General features: G+C 41.2%; 1 protein-coding gene across 1 annotated transcript in view; it reads right to left on the bottom strand.

Annotated features, from left to right (window-relative positions):
* Positions 1–14,269: 14,269 nt before the first annotated feature.
* The window catches only part of LOC127591661 (copine-9-like), a 64,273-nt gene continuing 57,472 nt past the window's right edge, over positions 14,270–21,070 (bottom strand). Inside the window, exons 19-21 of the mRNA XM_052051959.1 lie at positions 19,189–19,246; positions 16,744–16,817; positions 14,270–14,666 (exon numbers count right to left, since the gene is read on the bottom strand). Coding sequence (XP_051907919.1) covers positions 14,502–14,666; positions 16,744–16,817; positions 19,189–19,246 — 297 coding nt within the window. The 3' untranslated portion in view covers positions 14,270–14,501. The remainder of the gene's footprint in view (positions 14,667–16,743; positions 16,818–19,188; positions 19,247–21,070) is intronic.

Below are 21,070 nucleotides of genomic sequence, written 5' to 3'. Positions count from 1 at the left end.
CTTCGATTGGGTAGCATTCCTGTTGACAGCTGCTTACAGATTCTGAATACAGATTTCTGTCTGGATCCAATTGGATGGCGGATTTGTACTTAATGAAGCGTCCAAGTCAGTGCATATTACGTACTTACTTAGTAATGTAGTGCCAAGAGATAAACAGAGGTTCTTGGTCCTGCCCAACAAATGAATAGGAACCAGATGGTGTGTTCATATTCGCAAATACGACAAATAGGCATATTATGTAAGGCCCACATGGACTTAATGAATCAAAGTGATTTATCCCCTACGGCGGTGGTCGCAACCTGCCAAAAGTTAAAAAGGGGGGAAAAAAAATGTGGGCATCTGAGGTGCATTTCTGTCAAGACGAAAATATTCATGAACGCAAAAGAATGAGAACAGAGACGTGCTGGGATTCGGGATAGCGGTAATGTAAGTATGTGTGCAATTTGTGAACATAAAAATGAAATAGTAATAATCTATTAGAGCAGGGGTGCCCATTAGGTAGATCCTGATCTACCGGTAGATCTAAGACGAGGAGAAAAAAAACAAGCAAACCTTCGTGTGTCTTTGTACATGTTAATAATATCTTTTTTTGTGTTAATGTAGGCTGCACCCTAATCATCCTATCAGTCTCATTTTCACAAAAAAAATATTCAACAAAATGAAATAAAGCAGTTAAATTTTAAATTTACGGTGGCGCGTGATTACGTCACCGGAAGTTGTTAGCGCTCAGCAGTTTGCAACTGCAGCTTGTGATCAGAGCTGTTGCGCTTTATCTTTTATCGTCATGATTCTCATTCAGAGTTTGCTTCGTGTACATTTCACTGAGGGCACGAGCAAAGAATAGGAATCGACTAGGGCCCAGGGAAGCACTTTAAAACGGTACGCGTGAGCTACGATAGTTAACAGGCTGCAAAAGTGCGTCGCGTGCCTCCGTTTCAGGCAGTTTCTCATTAAGGCGTGCGTGCGCGCGCGTGTGTGTGTGTGTGTGTGTGCGCGCTTGCGCATGTGCGTGCCGGTAAGGGTAGATCCCAGGAGGTTAGTTAATCGAAAAGTAGATCTTCGATCCAAAAAGTTTGGGCACCCCTGCATTAGAGCATGACGATATCAAACTCAAGGCCCGGGGGCCAGATCTGGCCCGCCATGTCATTTTGTGTGGCCCACAAGAGCAAATCCAGCATGTCAATTTTCCATGATCCACATCATCTATCGAGTACGACCAACCTCAAGAAGGAGATGTCGACTTGACAGCGCTTGATGAAAACATGCCAATGACCTAGCTGCCTCAAACGCATAAAGGAATCAATGTAAAAATATAACCAGTGTAATGTTTGGATTTTTCTTTGTATGGTATTATATTATTACCCACTGCATGACATGCTGTATGTTGTTCACCTGGCATCAACGAGACATTTTTTTGATAGTATTGATCAATGGCCTATATCTGCGACGCAAGATAATAAGAACAAGCACAGCACAGTGATAACCGCAGGAATACATTTGGACAATAATTAACCCCGACAAACATTGGCAGGGCCCGTTGCCACGCTCGTAAACAGCCGCAATGTATCCCGCGAGACGCTTTCAGAATGTAACGGATGAAAACACACTCACTAGGGGCCTGGTTGGGAAAGCGGTTCAATCACATTTTAATCGATAGTTCAACCCGTTGACAAGATTATATAAGTTATTATTATTAATTTCTTCTGCAACATCTTCCCAAGTGGAAGCAAATACATCAGTCAGTGAATGGAGGTTGTTTTTTTTCCAACCCATAATTTTTTTTCCAAAATATACAGAACAATTGGCAAAAAAATATCATATTACAAATGTTTGTATGCGACAGCTCTGCAGTTGCAGCATATTGTTCAGCCAGTTGAGGTGCTAATTATTCAGCCTTTTCCACAAACAAGCAAACTTTGTTGTCCAAGTGTTGTTCTGACCCTGAGTTGGCAGCAGAATTCAAAATATGAGCAGGTCAGTCACAGTCCATGCAGCAACCAAAAGAGGATGGCGGATTTATGGCTCTGGACTTTACCAAAAAAAAAAAACAAAATCGCAATACACCATGACGCACAAAACCACCATGCATGACTGGCAGTTCACATACAGCTATTATATAACAAGCATTCTGCAAATATTGACAAAACCATATCACTGTGGATATAGTTTTGGATATGGTATGGACAATATGGATATATTGTCCCACGTTTCCTCACATTGAAGCACGGGCAGACTAACCAAAAATAATACTCAAGTGAGAGCACTGTTACTTTAGATTTCAAAGCGAGTAATTGCTTCTCCTGACAGCGACTCACACTTCATTGTTTCTTCCATGATTCTCATAAATCACACCAATGAAATGGTGTGATTTTAATATCAGTTTGTTACATTGGACCGGTGAAATGGAGCAACGTGAGAGTGCTCGAGGTGGACTTCTCTCCGATGATCCAAATAAGTTAAATAAGTTTAGTTGATCAAAAGATAGCTCAACTAACAGTAGCACACAGAAGGCTTTTACCGATGCTAATTTGTGCAAACGCTGCAGCTCAGCTTACCTGGTGGCTTTAACTGGAAAGTGCTTCCGTGTCGTCTGGTGACTGTCCCTCGACATTGGCATACTGTTGCCTAGTCATGGGAGGAGAAACTTGTTTTTATATGACACCGTTTTATTTTTGCCCTATTTGGCCACTTTTATTGAGTCTCTCATACTCTCAAGTTGCCGAGTCATGGGAGGAGAAACTTGATTTTGTACGACACAGCGTATGTGGTATAATAGAAGATGGAATGTGGTGAGGATCCTGATTATGACTGTTTGGCCTTTGCGCTATTCAGTTTTTAAATAATGGACCTTCACGTTCATCATCCAAATTCTAAACAAAAGTGCTCAGCCCCCCCCCCCCCCCCCCCAAAAAAATCTCCATCGTCGTCTTTGCGCCTTTAAGATCTCGGACAGCTTCGAATGACATTTTGTGACGCTCACACATTTCATGCCGTATGATGGACTGAGTCTGCTGGCCCATTGCCGAGATATCATCTTGAGCAGGGCTGCAAGAGAAACCGTCACGCACAAGGGCCACATTTGATTTTTAAAATGCACGGATGGGCCTGATCATTTGTCGATGAAAAAAAAAAAAGGAAATGTGTTTATAAAAAAGGTGAAATCTTTGAATTTAATCTTCAACCGCCCCCCCCCCCAAGTGGTCATTTTGTTATTTTTAATCATATAATTAATTAACTAATTAATTAATTGATACGTTAATTAACCATTAAGTTATAAATTATTACACATGTTTAAAATGTTTATTTTTTTTCCGGAATTTATTTGAACTTTACAATTTACAGTCGACCCAATAACCATTTTTTTGATGAGCCAAATGAATGAAAGCATGAATTAGAATGAAGAAATACAAAGTACATTGTAATGAACCAATTTTAGAAAAAGAACAACAATGATTCCATATTTACTGTATGTTGAATCTTGTTGTGGGCGGCCCGGTAGTCCAGTGGTTAGCACGTCGGCTTCACAGTGCAGAGGTACCGGGTTCGATTCCAGCTCCGGCCTTCCTGTGTGGAGTTTGCATGTTCTCCCGGGGCCTGTGTGGGTTTTCTCCGGGTGCTCCGGTTTCCTCCCTCATTCCAAAAAACATGCATGGCAGGCTGATTGAACACTCTAAATTGTCCCTAGGTGTGAGTGTGAGCGTGGATGGTTGTTCGTTTCTGTGTGCCCTGCAATTGGTTGGCAACCGATTCAGGGTGTCCCCCGCCTACTGCTCGAAGACAGCTGGGATGGGCTCCAGCACCCCCCGCAACCCTAGTGAGGATCAAGCGGCTCGGAAGATGAATGAAAGAATGAATGAATGAATGAATGAATGAATCTTGTTGTAAGATTGAACTGAAGAAAACAACCCTCTTGCCAAAATGAGCCGGTGTACTTCGATGGGTGCTCTGTGCTAAATTTCGCATAAAGAGGAAGAGCTGCTCATTCTGGCAGCCAGTAGGAGTTAAGACACAGACGTTTGGGACACCTTCTGATGCCAGACATTCATTCCATTTTAAATTGGGTCTTCATGACTTTTTTCCTCTTTATTTTGCTGTGGATTTACAACTTCAGTAGGCTCCATTTTGTATGAAAAAAAAGGTACTTTGTTTGTACATAGTACTGGATTGTACACTACATAAATTGGATGTAAAACCTTTCTCACCCAACAGACCAGCAAATATGAGCACACTCATACAAGAATAGCGCTACAGCGGTGCATTAAAGGATGCTAGAGGCCCTTCAGAAATCTGCGTTGCTCCAGTTAAGCACTGTCACCACTTTATTTTATTATATCAAATACATTTTATGAATTCAACACATATAGTTGTTGAAGTACAGTACAGATGTCGTGGGATACGAATCCGGGCTCCAGACTTCCTGTGTGGAGTTCATATGTTCTCCCCGGGGCTGCATGGGTGTTCTGTGGGTATTCCAGTTTCCCGCTACATTTCAAAAACATGCAACGTCGCTTAATTGTCCATTGATGTGATTATGTGAATGGTTGTTGTGTGTCCTGAGACTGGCTGGCAACCAGTTCAGAGTGTACTATGTCATATGCCATCTGGGATAGGCTCCCGGGACCCTCATGATGATAAGCGGTTTAGATAATGGATGGATGAATATTTATAAATTATCTCTCAGCCCCTCTACGTATCAGTCAAGTGCCCCTTTAGCACCGGGAGCAAAAAAGAAGAAGAAAAAAAATCCTGGCGCTGTGCCTGCTCTCGAATTCACGTAATAGCCGATGGGCCAAGGCCACAACTGAATCAACCACTTCAACTTAGTTTACCAATGGATAGACCTTGAGCCCTCATTAGTAGAAAACTGCTTTTGAAAATATGATTCTTAGCAATTACAATGTAAACAAGTAACCGACTGTAAGCCTCCGCAAGGCTGTGTTTTGAGCACCATTCTGTTTCGTATTTTCCCAGCCTGGTACTTACTGTGGACATGGACAGTATGTTGTCATGAGGGTTACAGGAAAAAAAAGCTCATTAAAAAAATAAAATGTATGTCTTGGTCCAAAATACTGTGAAGAAAGAGTGAAGCAACACCGTTTGGAAAGTGAATGCTGTATAATGAAATGCGGGTGCAGGTTAGTTTCAAGGTTAAAGAGTAAGCGGATGACAGGTTAATGACCCCTGACTTTGCGACACCATGACGCACATTTTATATGTGGCACAGTTCAGTTTTCAAAACCAAACTCACTTTGATTTTAGTTGGCAGACTTTTTGTGTTGCGATTGTTTTCATTTCGACCGCTGGTGTTTTATTCATCAACAGAAAATAAACAAAATCTTTCATACATCTTTGGGCTTGTTTGCATAGTCCCCTTTCCGTTTGTTTAACATATTAAAGCGTGACAAGTCCAAAGGTTCGAAAAGTACCTTTCAAAGGCTTGCCAATGAATTCTGGCGGCAACAAATCATGCGGGTTGCATGCAAAAAAAAAATATATATATATATATATATATATATATATATATATATATATATATATATATATATATATATATATATATATATATATATATATATATATATATATATAATATAATATAATATATATATATATTAATATATATATATATATATATATATAGGCGGCCCGGTAGTCCAGTGGTTAGCACGTCGGCTTCACAGTGCAGAGGTACCGGGTTCGATTCCAGCTCCGGCCTCCCTGTGTGGAGTTTGCATGTTCTCCCCGGGCCTGCGTGGGTTTTCTCCGGGTGCTCCGGTTTCCTCCCACATTCCAAAAAAACATGCGTGGCAGGCTGATTGAACACTCTAAATTGTCCCTAGGTGTGATTGTGAGTGTGAATGGTTGTTCGTCTATGTGTGCCCTGCGATTGGCTGGCAACTGATTCAGGGTGTCCCCCGCATACTGAATATATATATATATATATGTATATATATATATATGTATGTACTGTATATTCCATTTAGTATTCTTAATCGTTCATTAAAATTGACATTTTTTTTTAAAATTCAATAACACCATCGATAAATCCTCAATCCACAGCCATCCATCCATATATGCATTTTTACACGCAAATTAAGAGACCAAAAGTACTGTGGACCTTTTTTGGGTACCATTTCTCATTTTCACCAAATAAATGGAAAATAGGTGATAGTGGAGCTGAAAGTTCTATTGATCATGCCAACTCCCGAGTCACATGTGAGTGGTTTTGCATCGACTTATAAAAATCCATATAAATCCATTGCAAGTTATTCAATGTGTATACCTAAAATATTACCTACTTTTGGTTACCAAATTACGAGAAGTAGCACCCAGTTAAGGGTCGTGTGTCCACCAAATTCACAAACACACTGAAGTAGTGTGTGTGCACGAAAGTGATGATGCGACTGTTTTGACACCGAGCGCAGACTACCATTCTTTCTTTTTCCAACCTTGCTTATGCGTCGGGGGCGAGGCAACTCCATGCCCTCTGGAATGCCCAGAGAGGCGCAACATGGCCCCAAACATGTTAGACTAGACTTGTGTTGGCACGAAAATAATGTTACACCCATTTTTACGCCCAGCACACGGGCGCCACCCGACTAAAATACTGCTCAAATTGTTCTCAACTGTTCTAATGCGTTCAAAATGTCGTGGCAGGATGAAGAATGAAGGTATTCAATCCACTCTCTTCCTTATTTTGCTATCTGAAAGTAGTTTGATACAACAAACATGCCCCTCTGACGATCCATTGTTAAAATTGCCTCCTCTTTTCCACAAAGTGACACATTGAGCGCCCGCTCGGTCGGCAGCAGACATATTGCCGATGCACTTTTGAATTGGGTTGCATTCTCCCTCTCCGGTGATCGTTTTTTGAGTGGTTTTGAGGGAATTGGTGTACTTTGTATATGAGGAAAGTAAGCAGCAATCAGATCTAAGTGTGCTGTTAAAATGATTATTTTGACACCGGTGACAGATCGTAGCAGCCATATGGAGGATAAGTGTATTGGAAAAAAATATATCAAAGGTGTGTATAGAGTGTTTGCCAAACGCGTTGGAACAAAGACGTCTTCCGGCATCACGAAGGGTTTTAACGCAGACTCTTTCAGTTTCAGCAGGTTTTCATCATTCTAACGTTCACCCACTAAAACCAGATTTTCTGTTCAGAAATGCAAGTAAAAATAGCCATATAGCCGATATGTCAAGGAATAGTCGTAAATTTTGCTGTTCTGTACATGTGGAAATTCAAGGAGAATAATATTCATTCATTCATTCATTCATTCATCTTCCGAGCCGCTTGATCCTCACTAGGGTCGCGGGGGGTGCTGGAGCCTATCCCAGCTGTCTTCGGGCAGTAGGCGGGGGACACCCTGAATCGGTTGCCAGCCAATCGCAGGGCACACAGAGACGAACAACCATCCACGCTCACAATCACACCTAGGGACAATTTAGAGTGTTCAATCAGCCTGCCACGCATGTTTTTTTTGAATGTGGGAGGAAACCGGAGCACCCGGAGAAAACCCACGCAGGCCCGGGGAGAACATGCAAACTCCACACAGGGAGGCCGGAGCTGGAATCGAACCCGGTACCTCTGCACTGTGAAGCCGACGTGCTAACCACTGGACTACCGGGCCGCCCAGGAGAATAATAATACTTGAATAATCTTTTGGTATCTATACATCCATTTTCTAATCCGCTCACGAAAGTCGTGGGTGTGCTTGAGCTTGCCCCAGCTGTCTTTGGGCAGTCGGCGGGGAAATCCTGAACCAGCTAATCGCAGGGTACACATGGACGAACAACCATCCGCGCTCATGCTTGAACCTCGGGACAATTTTGAGTGTTCAATCAGCATGCCACGCATTTTTTTAGAATGTGGGCGGCAAGCAGAGTACCCGGAAAAAAAAAACCACTCGGGCAAGGGGAGAACATACAAACTCCACACAGGAAAACCCAAGCCGGAATCGAACCCTGCACCTTTTGCACTGTAATGCCGATGTGCTAACCAGTCGACCCCCGTCCTGCCCGTATTTGAGTATTAGGAATAATACTGTATTGTGGTTGAAGTTTCTTCTTTCTACATACATTCTTGCTGCTGGAGGCTGTAAATTTCCCCAGTGTGGGACGAATAAAGGATATCTTATCTTAAGTACAATCTGCATATTGATCATTACAGAAATTTGTATCAAATATTGTGCCTTTATGAATATACTAATATTCAGTTATGACCAGCAGGCTACTTAATACATGCGCAATTGTGAATTGTGTTGCAATGTTTTTGATTTTGATATGTAGCAAAACGAGGTCAGGCGAGCACAGTCCTTGCGGAGGAAGCAGCTTCTACTGCAGAATAGCAAAGCCACTCCTTCATAGAGGTATTCATTCGCCGCTCACAGGAGAGTCTTTTACGCAGCGTATGTTTGCAGTGTCCTTGGCCCTATAACTCTGTCCACAGCGCCTCTCGGCTTTGACGGCAGAACAAAAACAAAAAGCTGTTTTATGAAGCAACTGACTGAGGTCAGTGGAAAAACAGAGAGGCCTCATTGTTGTTATGGCTCAGGCTACCGGTGCTTCTCATCGCGTGGCGTTCAACATGACGCCACCTGGATTGTTTACGCGTTATTAATATGCCACATTGAAAATCGACCTCTGGAAATCGAACAAAGTCCATCTCCCGCGGCTTTGACAAATCACTTTCGGAAACGCCGACACCAATAATTCAAGCACTTTTTTTGTAAACGCTCGCACGCAACGTTACAGCTGTCTGTCCAAGTGCAGTTACGTTGTCCAAGTTGCATTTATATTTACCCACACTTTCCTTGAGCTCAGCCTCTGAGCCATTACCCAAAGTCTCACAAAACCTGTTTTGTTTCAGTCCCTTTTAAACAACACACATTTTTGCCAGATGTTGCTCCTCACTCCGTTTTCCAAGTGGCTATTAATACAGAGTTATGTTCAGAAAATGTGAGTTGTCATGACAGCGGGACTTGCTTGTTGACGAGCTCAGCCGTTGCAGAGTGAGTGAGCGATTGAGGTGCCACATACAAAAAAAAAAAAAAAATGAAGTCACTTTGGGTAAGTACTTAAGAGACGATCATCAGGCTGAGTATGTTACAGTGGGCTCCTTCACTTTTTGACTCCTCCTGTCTTTCCCTCACTGCTGCGCCATTCTCCCTTAAGTGGCATGTTTACGTCCAGCGGCCTCTTGAGAACATTTTGTCTAATAGCTCTGAAGTGTGTGCCCCGTCGTCCAGATTCAGCATGCACGAGTCAGCACATTTCCACTTGGCTGTTAGGTGTACCTCACTAATACTTGATATTAATATTCGTACATTAAAAAAAAAAAAAACAAACAAAAAAAAAACCAATGTGTTGATTTAGTCCGTAGGCTGACTGCTACTGATAAGTGCCGACACAATTAAGACGGTTTCATACAAAAAGGGGACAACCCCCTTAGTATTAGTGTCTCATTAAACAATAGCATATACGTCTACTAAAAAATGAATCCAGATGATTCTATTGTGTGCAGTCACTAAACAAAATAAAATGGATTAAATTCAACACGCCATTTTTTTTGTTTTCAGTGTAGTGGCGGAACCCTGCACACTGCGCACCTCTTCGTTGGAGTTCTAGTGCTTTGTTGGGTGTGCGGCGTGCTTTAGCTCTAATAATATGGAGAAAATAGTTAAACAGGGCGGCCCGGTAGTCCAGTGGTTAGCACGTCGGCTTCACAGTGCAGAGGTACCGGGTTCGATTCCAGCTCCGGCCTCCCTGTGTGGAGTTTGCACGTTCTCCCCGGGCCTGCGTGGGTTTTCTCCGGGTGCTCCGGTTTCCTCCCACATTCCAAAAACATGCGTGGCAGGCTGATTGAACACTCTAAATTGTCCCTCGGTGTGAGTGTGAGTGTGGATGGTTGGATGGTTGTTCGTCTCTGTGTGCCCTGTGATTGGCTGGCAACCAATTCAGGGTGTCCCCCGCTTGCTGCCCGAAGACGGCTGGGATAGGCTCCAGCACCCTCCACGACCCTAGTGAGGATCAAGCGGCTCGGAAGATGAATGAATAGTTAAACATTTCCAGAAACAGCATAACAGATCCAATGCATCCAGTAATGGTGTAAGATGATGAAAAAACAGCTGCAATGCCTTGAGAATTAGATTAAGACAAAACAGTTGTAGCGTATTTGGCCAGGACAATCAGCACACATTTCTCAATTATACTCAACATAACTAATAGTTGAATTTTACAAGTCATACAGCACAGGAGTGGAGCAGTTTTACTTTTGACTATTAAATGCCCCACGTGCTCTCAGTTGAGTTTTGTAGTTCCCGAATGCTAGTGGAAATTTCAATTTCCGACAAGAATGAGTCCAAATACTTTGAATTCATAGAAAACAAAAGCATTTGGGTGGTAAAATATTTGTGGAGTACGTTGTGACATGATTTTTAAATTTTTGTTGTTGTTTTTGGGAAACGTTCAACAAATAACACATTTTACCTAAAATGCCTTTGGTGGTGTTTGAACGGAAACCAACAAACTTTAACTACAATACATCATTCCCGTCACAATGACAAAGTCAAGTAAGCATTTACAAAGTAGGTCGCCAGAGAGATTTCTTGCTGTTATTGTCAAAGGCTTTTTTATGGATGAGATGAGAGACAATGTTGTGGAGTGAACCCTCAGAGAATAATTACTCAAGCCTGCAGTCTTGCCTTGACTTCTCTCATAATAAGCACACTTTCGAGAACTTGGCATCCGTTTCCTATGAGAGAACTCGGAATCTGAATCAAAATCTGCTGTGCGTCGGGAGCGTGAGAACAGTGAGCGACATTCATGAAGGAATTAGAATTTTTCCTCCTAAGACACGTCAAAATCTGCAGGGTGCTAACAATGATAGGAGAAACACAAACAGGCTGTTTACTCATCAAAACATTAAAAAAATGCTCCTAATTATCTTAAACATGCAATACATTAAATTGTATCGGGTAAAGTATAGGCCAGAATTTAGCTGCGCAAGCTACTTTTGATAGTCGCTAGCTGGCTAGCGACTATCAAAGCTAGCTAGCTAGCTAGCTAGCTGCTCAGAATTTAGCAGCGCAAGCTACTTTTGATAGTTGCTAGCTAGCTAGCGAGGGAGCTCGATCGCGCTTGATTTGTCCCTTTGTTTTAAGAAAACTTTTGATGATCGTAAAAAGTGTATACTGCAGGTCTACGAGTGTTTATTGTAAAATGTTTTGGGTTAATAATTTTTCGAATAGCAGTTCGCTGACCAAACTGATGTTGCCCACCTCTGGTAATAATCAATAAAGATAGATAAATATATTTGTTTGTAATCCTGTAAATTATGATTTATCATTCATAGTCTGAGTCTCACAATGAAGTCGTTGCAGCTTTTTTGGAACGTGTCGCTGGCGTCAATTTTTGATATGAGTGAATACTAAAAAAAAAAAAAACTATCGCTTTGAACATTAAAATCTTGCCTTTGTAGTGTATTCAATTGTTTGCAAGTTGAAAAGGGCTTGCAAGTCATTTTATGTGTTTTTATTTTGGTTTGACACATTGTCTCCACTTCACTGGAATTGGGGTATGCGTGTCTACAACAACGGCAACAACTCAAAAAACATGGCTTGAAATAAACAATCATAAAACACAGTTCCCACAGTTGTTTTTGTTTTAGTAAAAAAACAAATACTATACCAGCATGGCTGTAGAACCCTTATTATATATTGTAATTCACACACACACACACACACACACACACACACACACACACACACACACACACACACACACACACACACACACACACACACACACACAGATGCAACCCCACATGAGGTGACAGCTTCAGGACACACAAATGCAATCAACCTCCAGATTATGTCACATGCTTCAAATTAAATGCCTGTTGGCCAGATCCCGCCCGTTGTTAAATTTGATGTGGTGCAAAATATTGAAACCATTTTTGCCTGGCTTCTGTTCAAAATTATAATAAGAATGAGCAACATTTGAACAGCCTCTCTCTGAGCTCTTTAGGTGAAGCTCAAGCAATAATTACTGACACTGATCAAGTTGTTATCTTGTCTCTATTGTCGATTTCCTAAAATGAAGACAAGGATTTGACGTTACACTTTCCTAAAAAGAAAATAGCTCATGATTTGGGATGTTTCATTTCAAATGTCCTTAAATCTGTTCTTGGTCACAGAAAATACAGTTTGTTGTGCATTTTGTTTCCTCGCTCAACGGAAAGTGAACTGAACCTTAAAAATGAAGGAGTGAACTGTTATTTTTTACGTACCATTGCACCCATGGCGTTCATACATTTAAAGTGCCCTGGAGGCAAAACAAAACTACGACACAAGTTGTGTTAAAAACAAGTTTGATGGTCCCTCTATGAAACCACTAAAACTCACGATTCAGCGCGCAGCCCCTTTTCACATGCCACCACCCATTTGATCAAAGACATTTTACCACTTTGTGTTTGACCAGCTAAGCAGTTCAAACATTTATTCCACCAAAATACAACATAGACTCAGCATCACACAAAATATAAAAGTTTGCTGTATTGCTAGCAAGCGTCTAGTGTGAAACCAGATTTTATTTGGGGTATATATATATATATACTGTATATATTTTGAAACCACATAACGAATGAAAACTTGTGTTTTCTGCACAGATATGCATGGACATGTCTATACATGCATAAGCCAGTGATGAGAGACACATAAAAATAAAGACCGCAGGCTTCAAGCGGTCTCAGTCTGAATACTGAACTCAATGAGCTAGTGTATTGCTGAGCTTTGAAAATATTACAAGTGTAGAGTATGACAAATGACCCAAATGACAGGTAGGCTTGGTCTCTGCAAGACAATGCACACAGCACTTGATCGACGAGTAAAATTCAGATTTTTTTCTGACATGCACCAACAGACACAAAATTAAGTACACCACTGCTGTTTCTCATTTTGAGTCCAACTAGAGTGTATTACGACCAAAATATTAGCAAGATATCTGATGATGGCCAACCACAAAAATCAAGCTTTATAAAACTGAGCATTATGGTCACTATTAAAAAAAACTGGAGCTCTGTAAAAGTGTAACGAATGTTGTGGCCGCTTAGTATATCACTAATCTATTGAATAGCAGTGATCAGACTAATTGGAACACTTACACGTGAATTCCCCAACATGCAAGGGACTCGATGACAACATCATCTATTGTCAGAATACAAGTCCATAAAACTGATACACAAACTTGCACAAATGCTTACAGCATCCTCTTAAGCCGCCATCTCCACGCGAAATAAAAATACATATTAAAAAAAAAAACACCTGCCGGATGATTTAGACTGCATTGTCAAGTTATTTCATCACTATTATAAAGACGGTCGTGTATGATGATCGTCGTGGTTTTCATGCATAATACAGATAGGTTGTCTGTACAAGTGATGGCCACAAGAGGGCGACCTTTATTCACGGCTCATTTTCTGACAACCGGCAAAGTCGTGGCGGGGCGAGGAAATAAATAGCGGGGGAAGGTGGGAGGGAGGCAATCCTCCACTCAAAGTCAAGTCTATTGCTTTTCAAAGTATGTGCATTTGTCCATCAAGGAGATTCTTCTCCACAATAATGCATACAATGCTCATCAGAAAGTGAAATATGCGCCTTTTTTTTGGGAACCTCATTGTCGTCCCCCATTTTACATCACCCGCCGTCCTCCATCTTCATTTCAGGCATCACGTTAAAAGTCTCAGGATCTTCCTTTTGTCCTCCTCACTCGGCTCCGCACTTCCTCGCTCGCTCATGTGCGCGTGCCTCACTTTTCATTTCTTCGCTCCCTCTTTTTCCGCCCCTTCCTCTTCACTGCAGGGCAGCCAGCGAGGGACTGGCATTTCTCTCACAGCGGGAAGGAAAATCTGCACCCTGCCTCACTTCACGCAGTGACAAGATGGGCGGGTGTGGCAAAATGAATTGCGCGCGTGTAGTTGTGTGTTAAAGTGTTGAGTGATTTGAACAAAGATACAACTGGATGTACGTACATGCCAGGCGACAGTTTACTAATTCTATTCAAGTGAGTATTAATAAAAGTTAGTTTTCAATGTTGTAAAATTAGAACTTGCCCCCCCCTTCCCGGAAAATTGAATTTATTGCAATATATCATTGAAAACACGAGAAATTTGCTCGGACGTAAGCAGCGCTTTAAGGCAATGCCAAGACCATCACTGCCACATTTTCAGCTTTATTTTACATCGATAATCTGATTGATGATGAGAAATCAATACAAAGCGAGATTGCTGTTTATTTTCGCTTTGAAGTGCAAATGAAGCGAGGACGCGGTTGGTGTCAGCGCTTTACCGTGCTTTAACTTGAGTGGCGGCGAGAAGAGATGAGACTTTTGTTCACTGCTCGGAACCAAAGTGGCTTCACTTGTTGGTCGTAGAGATGAGTCAAAAAGGAGGAGAGAATTTCGGGTGGGGGGCAGTTGCAGACGAGTGGGGTCACTTGGCTCAGTTAGGGAAGTGGCGAGGAAGAGATGCCCGGCCGCGGTTCGATTCCTCGACTTTTCATGAAGGACAACAGTTGGTCCGGAATCTCGGCGAGGACGTCCTTTGCCAGCCGCGCCATGCTGAGGACTTGGTTTCCGGATCTGTCCACGTAGTCTCGGAATGGAACAAACTGCAGTGGCACGGAACAAACACGACGAGTTCAATGAGTTGTTGTGACTAATTCTGATGAAACAAAGCTGCTGCATTGGCTCCTCTCTTTTTGACGAAGAGGCAATTTTAAAGCGAAAACACAATCACTCAAGGACATTTCTCTCCAACCTCTTTCATCCTTTGAAAAAAGGAAATAAATAAAGACCGCGCGCCCCCTAGTGAGAATCAAGCGGTTTGGAAAATGAATGAATGAATAAATAAACCTCTAAATAAATAAGATATAAAAATGTATGTAAAAATGTAAAAAGTATTTATCCAATGCTTATGGACATTTTCCCATTGACGCTGACATTTTTTTTTAATGGAGTCATCGAACGAGACATACTATATTATTTATTTTTTATTGATTTTGACTCCTCTTCGCTGGGCCAAAGATAGAACTTGGCCGACGGTGGGGAATCCAATAATCAGACCCAGGCAAGAATTCCAATACCTGATTTCCAGAGTTCAGTGGCACTTAAAAATCTCATTAAAAACTCAAAATTGGGTCAATTTATGGCTCATTCTTGCCTTTCTTGGTTGCAAATACTCATTTGTGATGGAGTAATCAACATAGCTTGAACATGAGCATTAATGAAGTTAGGTTAAGTAATTTACATTAATATTGGTTAAATTACGATCACCAGAATTTAACACTTGAACCCTTTTGGGGCCAGCGGTTACTACGGTGGACAGCTTATCGATAATGTGATCAGGTTACAGAGTGCACGAAAGGGTAAAAAAAAAAGATTTCGGACAGATGTCAATACAAAGTTTCACCCGTGAAAATCATTCAAAATTTACTTGTTTATTTTTAGTTTATTATATAAATGTTTATGTTTTTCTATAAATTATACTAAAAACTGTAATTTAGACCTACACAGCCTATTTTATATCATTAGCAAGTTTGACCAAGGACATTTTGTAAAATATAGCGACAAACAACAACTATAAAATCGACTGAATACATGTAAAAAAAAACAACCAAACCAGTACGACCCACTAAATGAAGGCTACCGATTTGCAGCCAAATCAATGTGGTAAACGTGCATGAAAGTGGGCTACATGAACCACCTCATTGAAAACAATGCTAATCCGGGGGACTGCGCAAATTATTTGAGGGGAACTCAGCTAGATATTTTGCCAAAGGAGCAAAGTACATGATCCACCCATCCATCCATTTTCTAATCCGCTTATCCTCACAAGGGTCATGCTAGAGCCTATTCAAACCGTCTTCGGGCAGTAGGCGGTGGATACCCTGAACAGGTTGCCAGCCAATCACGGGTCACACATAGACGAATAACCGTCCGCTCTCATATTCACACCTAGGGACCATTTAGAGCAGGGGTATCAAACTCATTTTTGTCGCTGGCCACATTTTAGTTACCGTTTCCCTTGGAGGGCCGTTATGACTGAAACCAGATTAAGAAGTCAAGAATAGCTGTTGATTCAACTCTTGTTTAAGTTACCATCACGAGAGGTTTGGTAAGACATTTTAGAAAGCATCATGGAACTTAACATGTTTGATCTGCTTTTGCGGGCCACCTAAAATGATGTGGCGGGCCAGATCTGGCCCCCACGCCTTGAGTTTGACACTTGTGATTTAGAGCGTTCCATTAGCCGAGCGGATTACGCTTTCTTTTGGTATTTTCCTAGACTGCGCCATTGTGAGAGGGAATGCAGCCGATTTTTAATTTTTTTTATTTTTTTTAATCATCTAATGGAAGCAACCCATCTTCCTCCCTATCAATTTAGCACAGAGAGAAGCACACGGTCGACAGAGAGTTCGGCATGCGATGAGCACATTTAAAAAGAACCGCAAGAAGATCTCTTCTGGCGGATGACATAAGATTGGCTGGTGTGCAGTGGGCACCCGGAGACCGCCTTCCACCCACGATCAGGGCATCCATGTGTGAAACGTTGATAGAGTGCAGATGAGTTAAGCTAAAGTGGAAGGTAACCAATTTAGAAGATGACCGAAGACTTCTTTCACGACCCACTTCTGCGTGACAACTGAAATCTACCCATGCCGTGCTCAATGGAATGGTGATGAGTACCTGGACAATGTCTCTCTCAGCGAGGCGCCCTCTGGAGGATACTCTCACCTCATCTCCATCCAGCTCTTCCATTGCTAAAAGCAGAAGAGAGAGAGTGAAAAAAAAAGGACTCAACAACAGAGCCACTAAGAGGGAAACTGAAAATGACTATTGTAATTACGGAAATGGAACGGCATTAGGAGAAAGGTGGTGAGTGGGGCATGGATAGAACATTTTAAGCAAATAAATAAATAAATAAAAAATGTATATATCATCACTTTAGCCAAGATGGCACAAGTTTAAATTCACTGCTCAGAAAATTGAGGAGCCCAGTCATTTAAATGTGACACTGCGGGAGCGCTTCAGAAGATGCAACTGATAAATGGGGCCCTTGTTGGGCAAATGTGTTTCGAAGTCCTGAACAGCAGCGCCAACACAATGACGCATTTCATGCATGATGCATTTGTATCCAAGTCCCATCCACAAATGAAAGGTCTTAAAAGAGGTCAGATAGTTTTCATCTTTTGAGTTACCACTCAAAGGTTTGAACATTCTATAGTATGAGAAAATGTGTGCAAGCGGTCAGTGCTGGGTTCCAGACTGGCCCTAAATGGTGGCATTTTGCCCCTGAAATTTGAGACAACACGAGCCCTAAAGTTGATGTTTTTGTGGCTTAACATCAAATGTGCTCATTTCCATCAGATGTTTCATTCTTGTCAAAGTGAACGTCAAGTCTAGCTTTATTGTCAAATATGCTCTCTGTGCAACACACAGCACAGGTGAAATTTCTTTCCTCTCTCAACCAGAGTGCAACCATGCAGTGCATTGAAACACACACACAGGTAAAGATAACGGCAGCAAACTCAACTGCATACAAATACATTTATAACAATAGCAAACAGCAGACAACCAAGGGCACTTGCGAATTTATGTTGCGGACTGCAGAAACTGCTTTTCATCACTTTGTGTACAGCCAAACAAATACTTCACAGTTCAACCCAGTGAGACAACAATTCTCATACAATTGGAACTTGGTGTATTATGTAACAATTACTTTGAAGTATATGAGTATTGAAACAATTTATGCTGACACACACACACACCCACGCACACAAGCACACACACAAACACATGCGACCTTCGATCATGACTGAATGCATTCACAAAGAATCTTGACATTGGATTAATTCTCAAACTAGAAGAAAATAAAAAAACAATCCAACACAGGATCAATTTGAAAATGTCACACTTCAATGAACCATAGCATCAGCGAAAGGTTTATCGCTGTCACCAAGTCAAGGTTTGACAATCAAGTATACCACCTCACGGTTGCTTGCTGGAATAAATTAAGCATGGGTCAATCATCAGGTTTCCGATTCAAGATGAATTCAAGGCTTTTTAAAACCTAAAACCTATTCAGGACATTTTTTAATGTCATACTTATTTCTCAGCCAAACAAAATCTGTGAATTGGGGTTGGGTCAACACAGATGCAGACCAATGTTTTGTCTCGTAGTGCACCGCTTGCATTCAGAAAAACACGAGAGAGCTGAAACTTATGGAGGGGTTCTAAAATGGCCTAAATTTCATGATGTCACCGGCTGATAATTCTCAGGCATTGCAGCAATAATAAAAAAAACATTTTGATACCTTAATCTTCACAATTTACATATTTTGCACCATAGAGACCCATTATAATTCATATTTTTGAATGCATCGTAAACCTAATGTGTATACATGCATTTCACGCGATTTTTACGTCAATCGCTTTGTTTTCGCTTGGACAGACGTAAGCATGCCACATTGTTGGGTTGAGGTCATTCCAATTTTGCAACTTTAGGTGGCGTCAGAGTTTGCCTTTTTGCAGGAGGCTTCAAACCAATGCATTTTACATGAACACGTCCGGTCGGGATTGTTAGTAAGGCCTGGTTGGGACCTCAAGACACAATTTTTTTCTCCCTTTTGCAAAAAATAAAGAATAAAAAATCCCAAAGAACTAATAAAAACTATATATGTATGGATAGCACAGATGCCTCTGAACATTTTGAGTGTTTGAAAAAAAAAAGAATGTTTTTATAACACAAAATACATCATTACAAAAATTGTAAAATGCGTAACTTAAGTCCTTTTTTAATTTGGAGCACACAAGGGTTAAACATTGCTTGCGTTGTTCTTATTGTTGTTTTTTGCATTTTTTACATTAGCTAGTTACTTATTGCAGTCATTCATTCATTGAAGGTGTGACTTATACTCCAAAGCGCCTAATAGTGCGGAAAATACGGTAATCAGAATACCGTGTTTAGGCTAGTGGGGCCGCATAAAACATCGAAAAGAAAGTTTTTGACTTAACTTCCCCTTTCAAACAATATATAAGTTCTTTTTTTAACAGTAACAGAAGTAATAAAAGTAAGCAAGCTACAAATTTGTCGTTCATCATATTTCAACCCCCCAAAAATGCTGTACTCACCATCAAACTCAGCGGGCCCAACACCTACGATGATTATAGACAGCGGGAGTGATGCTGCCTGCACAGGAGCAAGCACAAGAGAAAGAAGACAAGAACGTTTATCGCAGTGACAGCAGAGAGAGCGAGCGAGACGTAAATTCGGCATTGCGGGAATCGCACTTGAAGAGGAAAAACAAAATGGATTTTATTTCATGGCAAAAGTGGAGAGCAATTACCGTTCAGACCCTTCAGAAATGTAGACTGAAGTCAAGTGAAAGACGGGACATCCATGCTACCTGTATGGATGCCACACGTTTCGCTCCAAGGCAGTAAAAACGATAAATAAACCAGAAAGCTGAGATGAAAGGGCCCTCAAACCTTTGCCATGGCGAATCCTCGAAATTCATAAAATTTAGCATCATACAACTGTCGAGGTAAGGCTATCGGCTTTTTGATTGGCGCTCATTTGGAGCAAAGTTATCAAAGTGCAATCCCTGAAAATCCAACAAAATGGAAGAATTTGTGTTCGGTTTCAGGCATACATTCTTGAGACTTGTTTTGAAACTGGTGTCAAGGGTCTGATTTGTGATAACTTTCCAGTAGAAACATCTGAGGGAGTGTGCCTGCATCCTCATAATAGTTCTAATCAAATCCATCCATCCATGATCTGATCCTCACAAGATTCACGGGTGTAACGGAGCCCATCCCAGCTGTTACACATCGCCGAACAACCATCCACGCTCCCAATCACACCTCAGGACAATTTAGAGTGTTCCATTAACCTGCCATGCATGTTTTTTGGAATGTGGGAGGAGACCGGAATACCCGGAGAAAACACACGCAGGCACGGGGAAAACACGCAAACTCCACACGGGTCCGGAGCCAGAATCGAACCCTGCACCTCCCTCCGTACTGTGAGGCAGACATGCTAAACAGCCTTCATTACAAAAATAAAAGTATATTATACTTGTACAGTGGTACCCCTACTTACAAAATTAATTGGCTCTGGTAGAAATTTCTAAACTAGAACAGTTTGTTAGTAGAGACGCGTTTTCCATGTAAATGCCCTAATCTGTTCCAAACGACTCAAAAATCGGACATAAATGTTTTATGAAGCATAAAAACAAATCAAAATATGGAACAAATACATCTTACAATGAGATTATTGCACAATAAATGAGAGTTGTGCATAATGCAAAAAACAAAGAATAGAGTCAAGAATAAAAATGATGGTCATGAAATAATTAACTGCATTCTCATCGTGTTTTACCCTCTTTAGTTCACGTTCTCTCTCAGAAGTTGTTTTTGCCTGGCGTTTTGTAAAGAACTGATCCAAGGACGTTTGCCTTTGTCTGCTTTTAACAATCCTTTGAAAATGTCCAAGACAAACATCAACATAGTGAGCGATCTGGTGAATACTTTTTCTGGGTGATTTACATTTACGCAAAACACAAACGCCTCATGGCCCGAGGGGCGAATAACGAGGATGCTGCATAGATACGCATCTACAGTATCCAATTATCTGTCGGCACACATTCGGTAGCGTTCCCTCTTAGCCAATGGGATGCCAGGAAGATGCAGGTCATAGCCAATGACAGAGCAGCAATAAGTATGTTGCGTTCAGGAAACTCGGAGCTGTGAGTAGCAGCCCATACTTCATTTTTACCTTTCGTATCTTGAAATTTCTTTTGTAACAAGAGGCAATATTTTCCGATTGAGGTGTTTGGTAACTTGAAAATTTTGTATGAAGACCCGTTCATAAGTAGCGATATCACAGTATATCATTATACATATTATCATAGCTATAACTTATTGAAAATTAGGTACAGAACATTACAATACTACAATAAATTCATTAATGGAATACTAATCTAAACTTGTTCAAGTCACCCCAGATAGAAGT

The sequence above is a fragment of the Hippocampus zosterae genome, chromosome 2 (assembly GCF_025434085.1).
Source record: "Hippocampus zosterae strain Florida chromosome 2, ASM2543408v3, whole genome shotgun sequence".
Taxonomy (NCBI): domain Eukaryota; kingdom Metazoa; phylum Chordata; class Actinopteri; order Syngnathiformes; family Syngnathidae; genus Hippocampus; species Hippocampus zosterae.
Note: the sequence above shows the minus strand (reverse complement) of the source record. Positions and strands in the feature narration are given on the sequence as shown.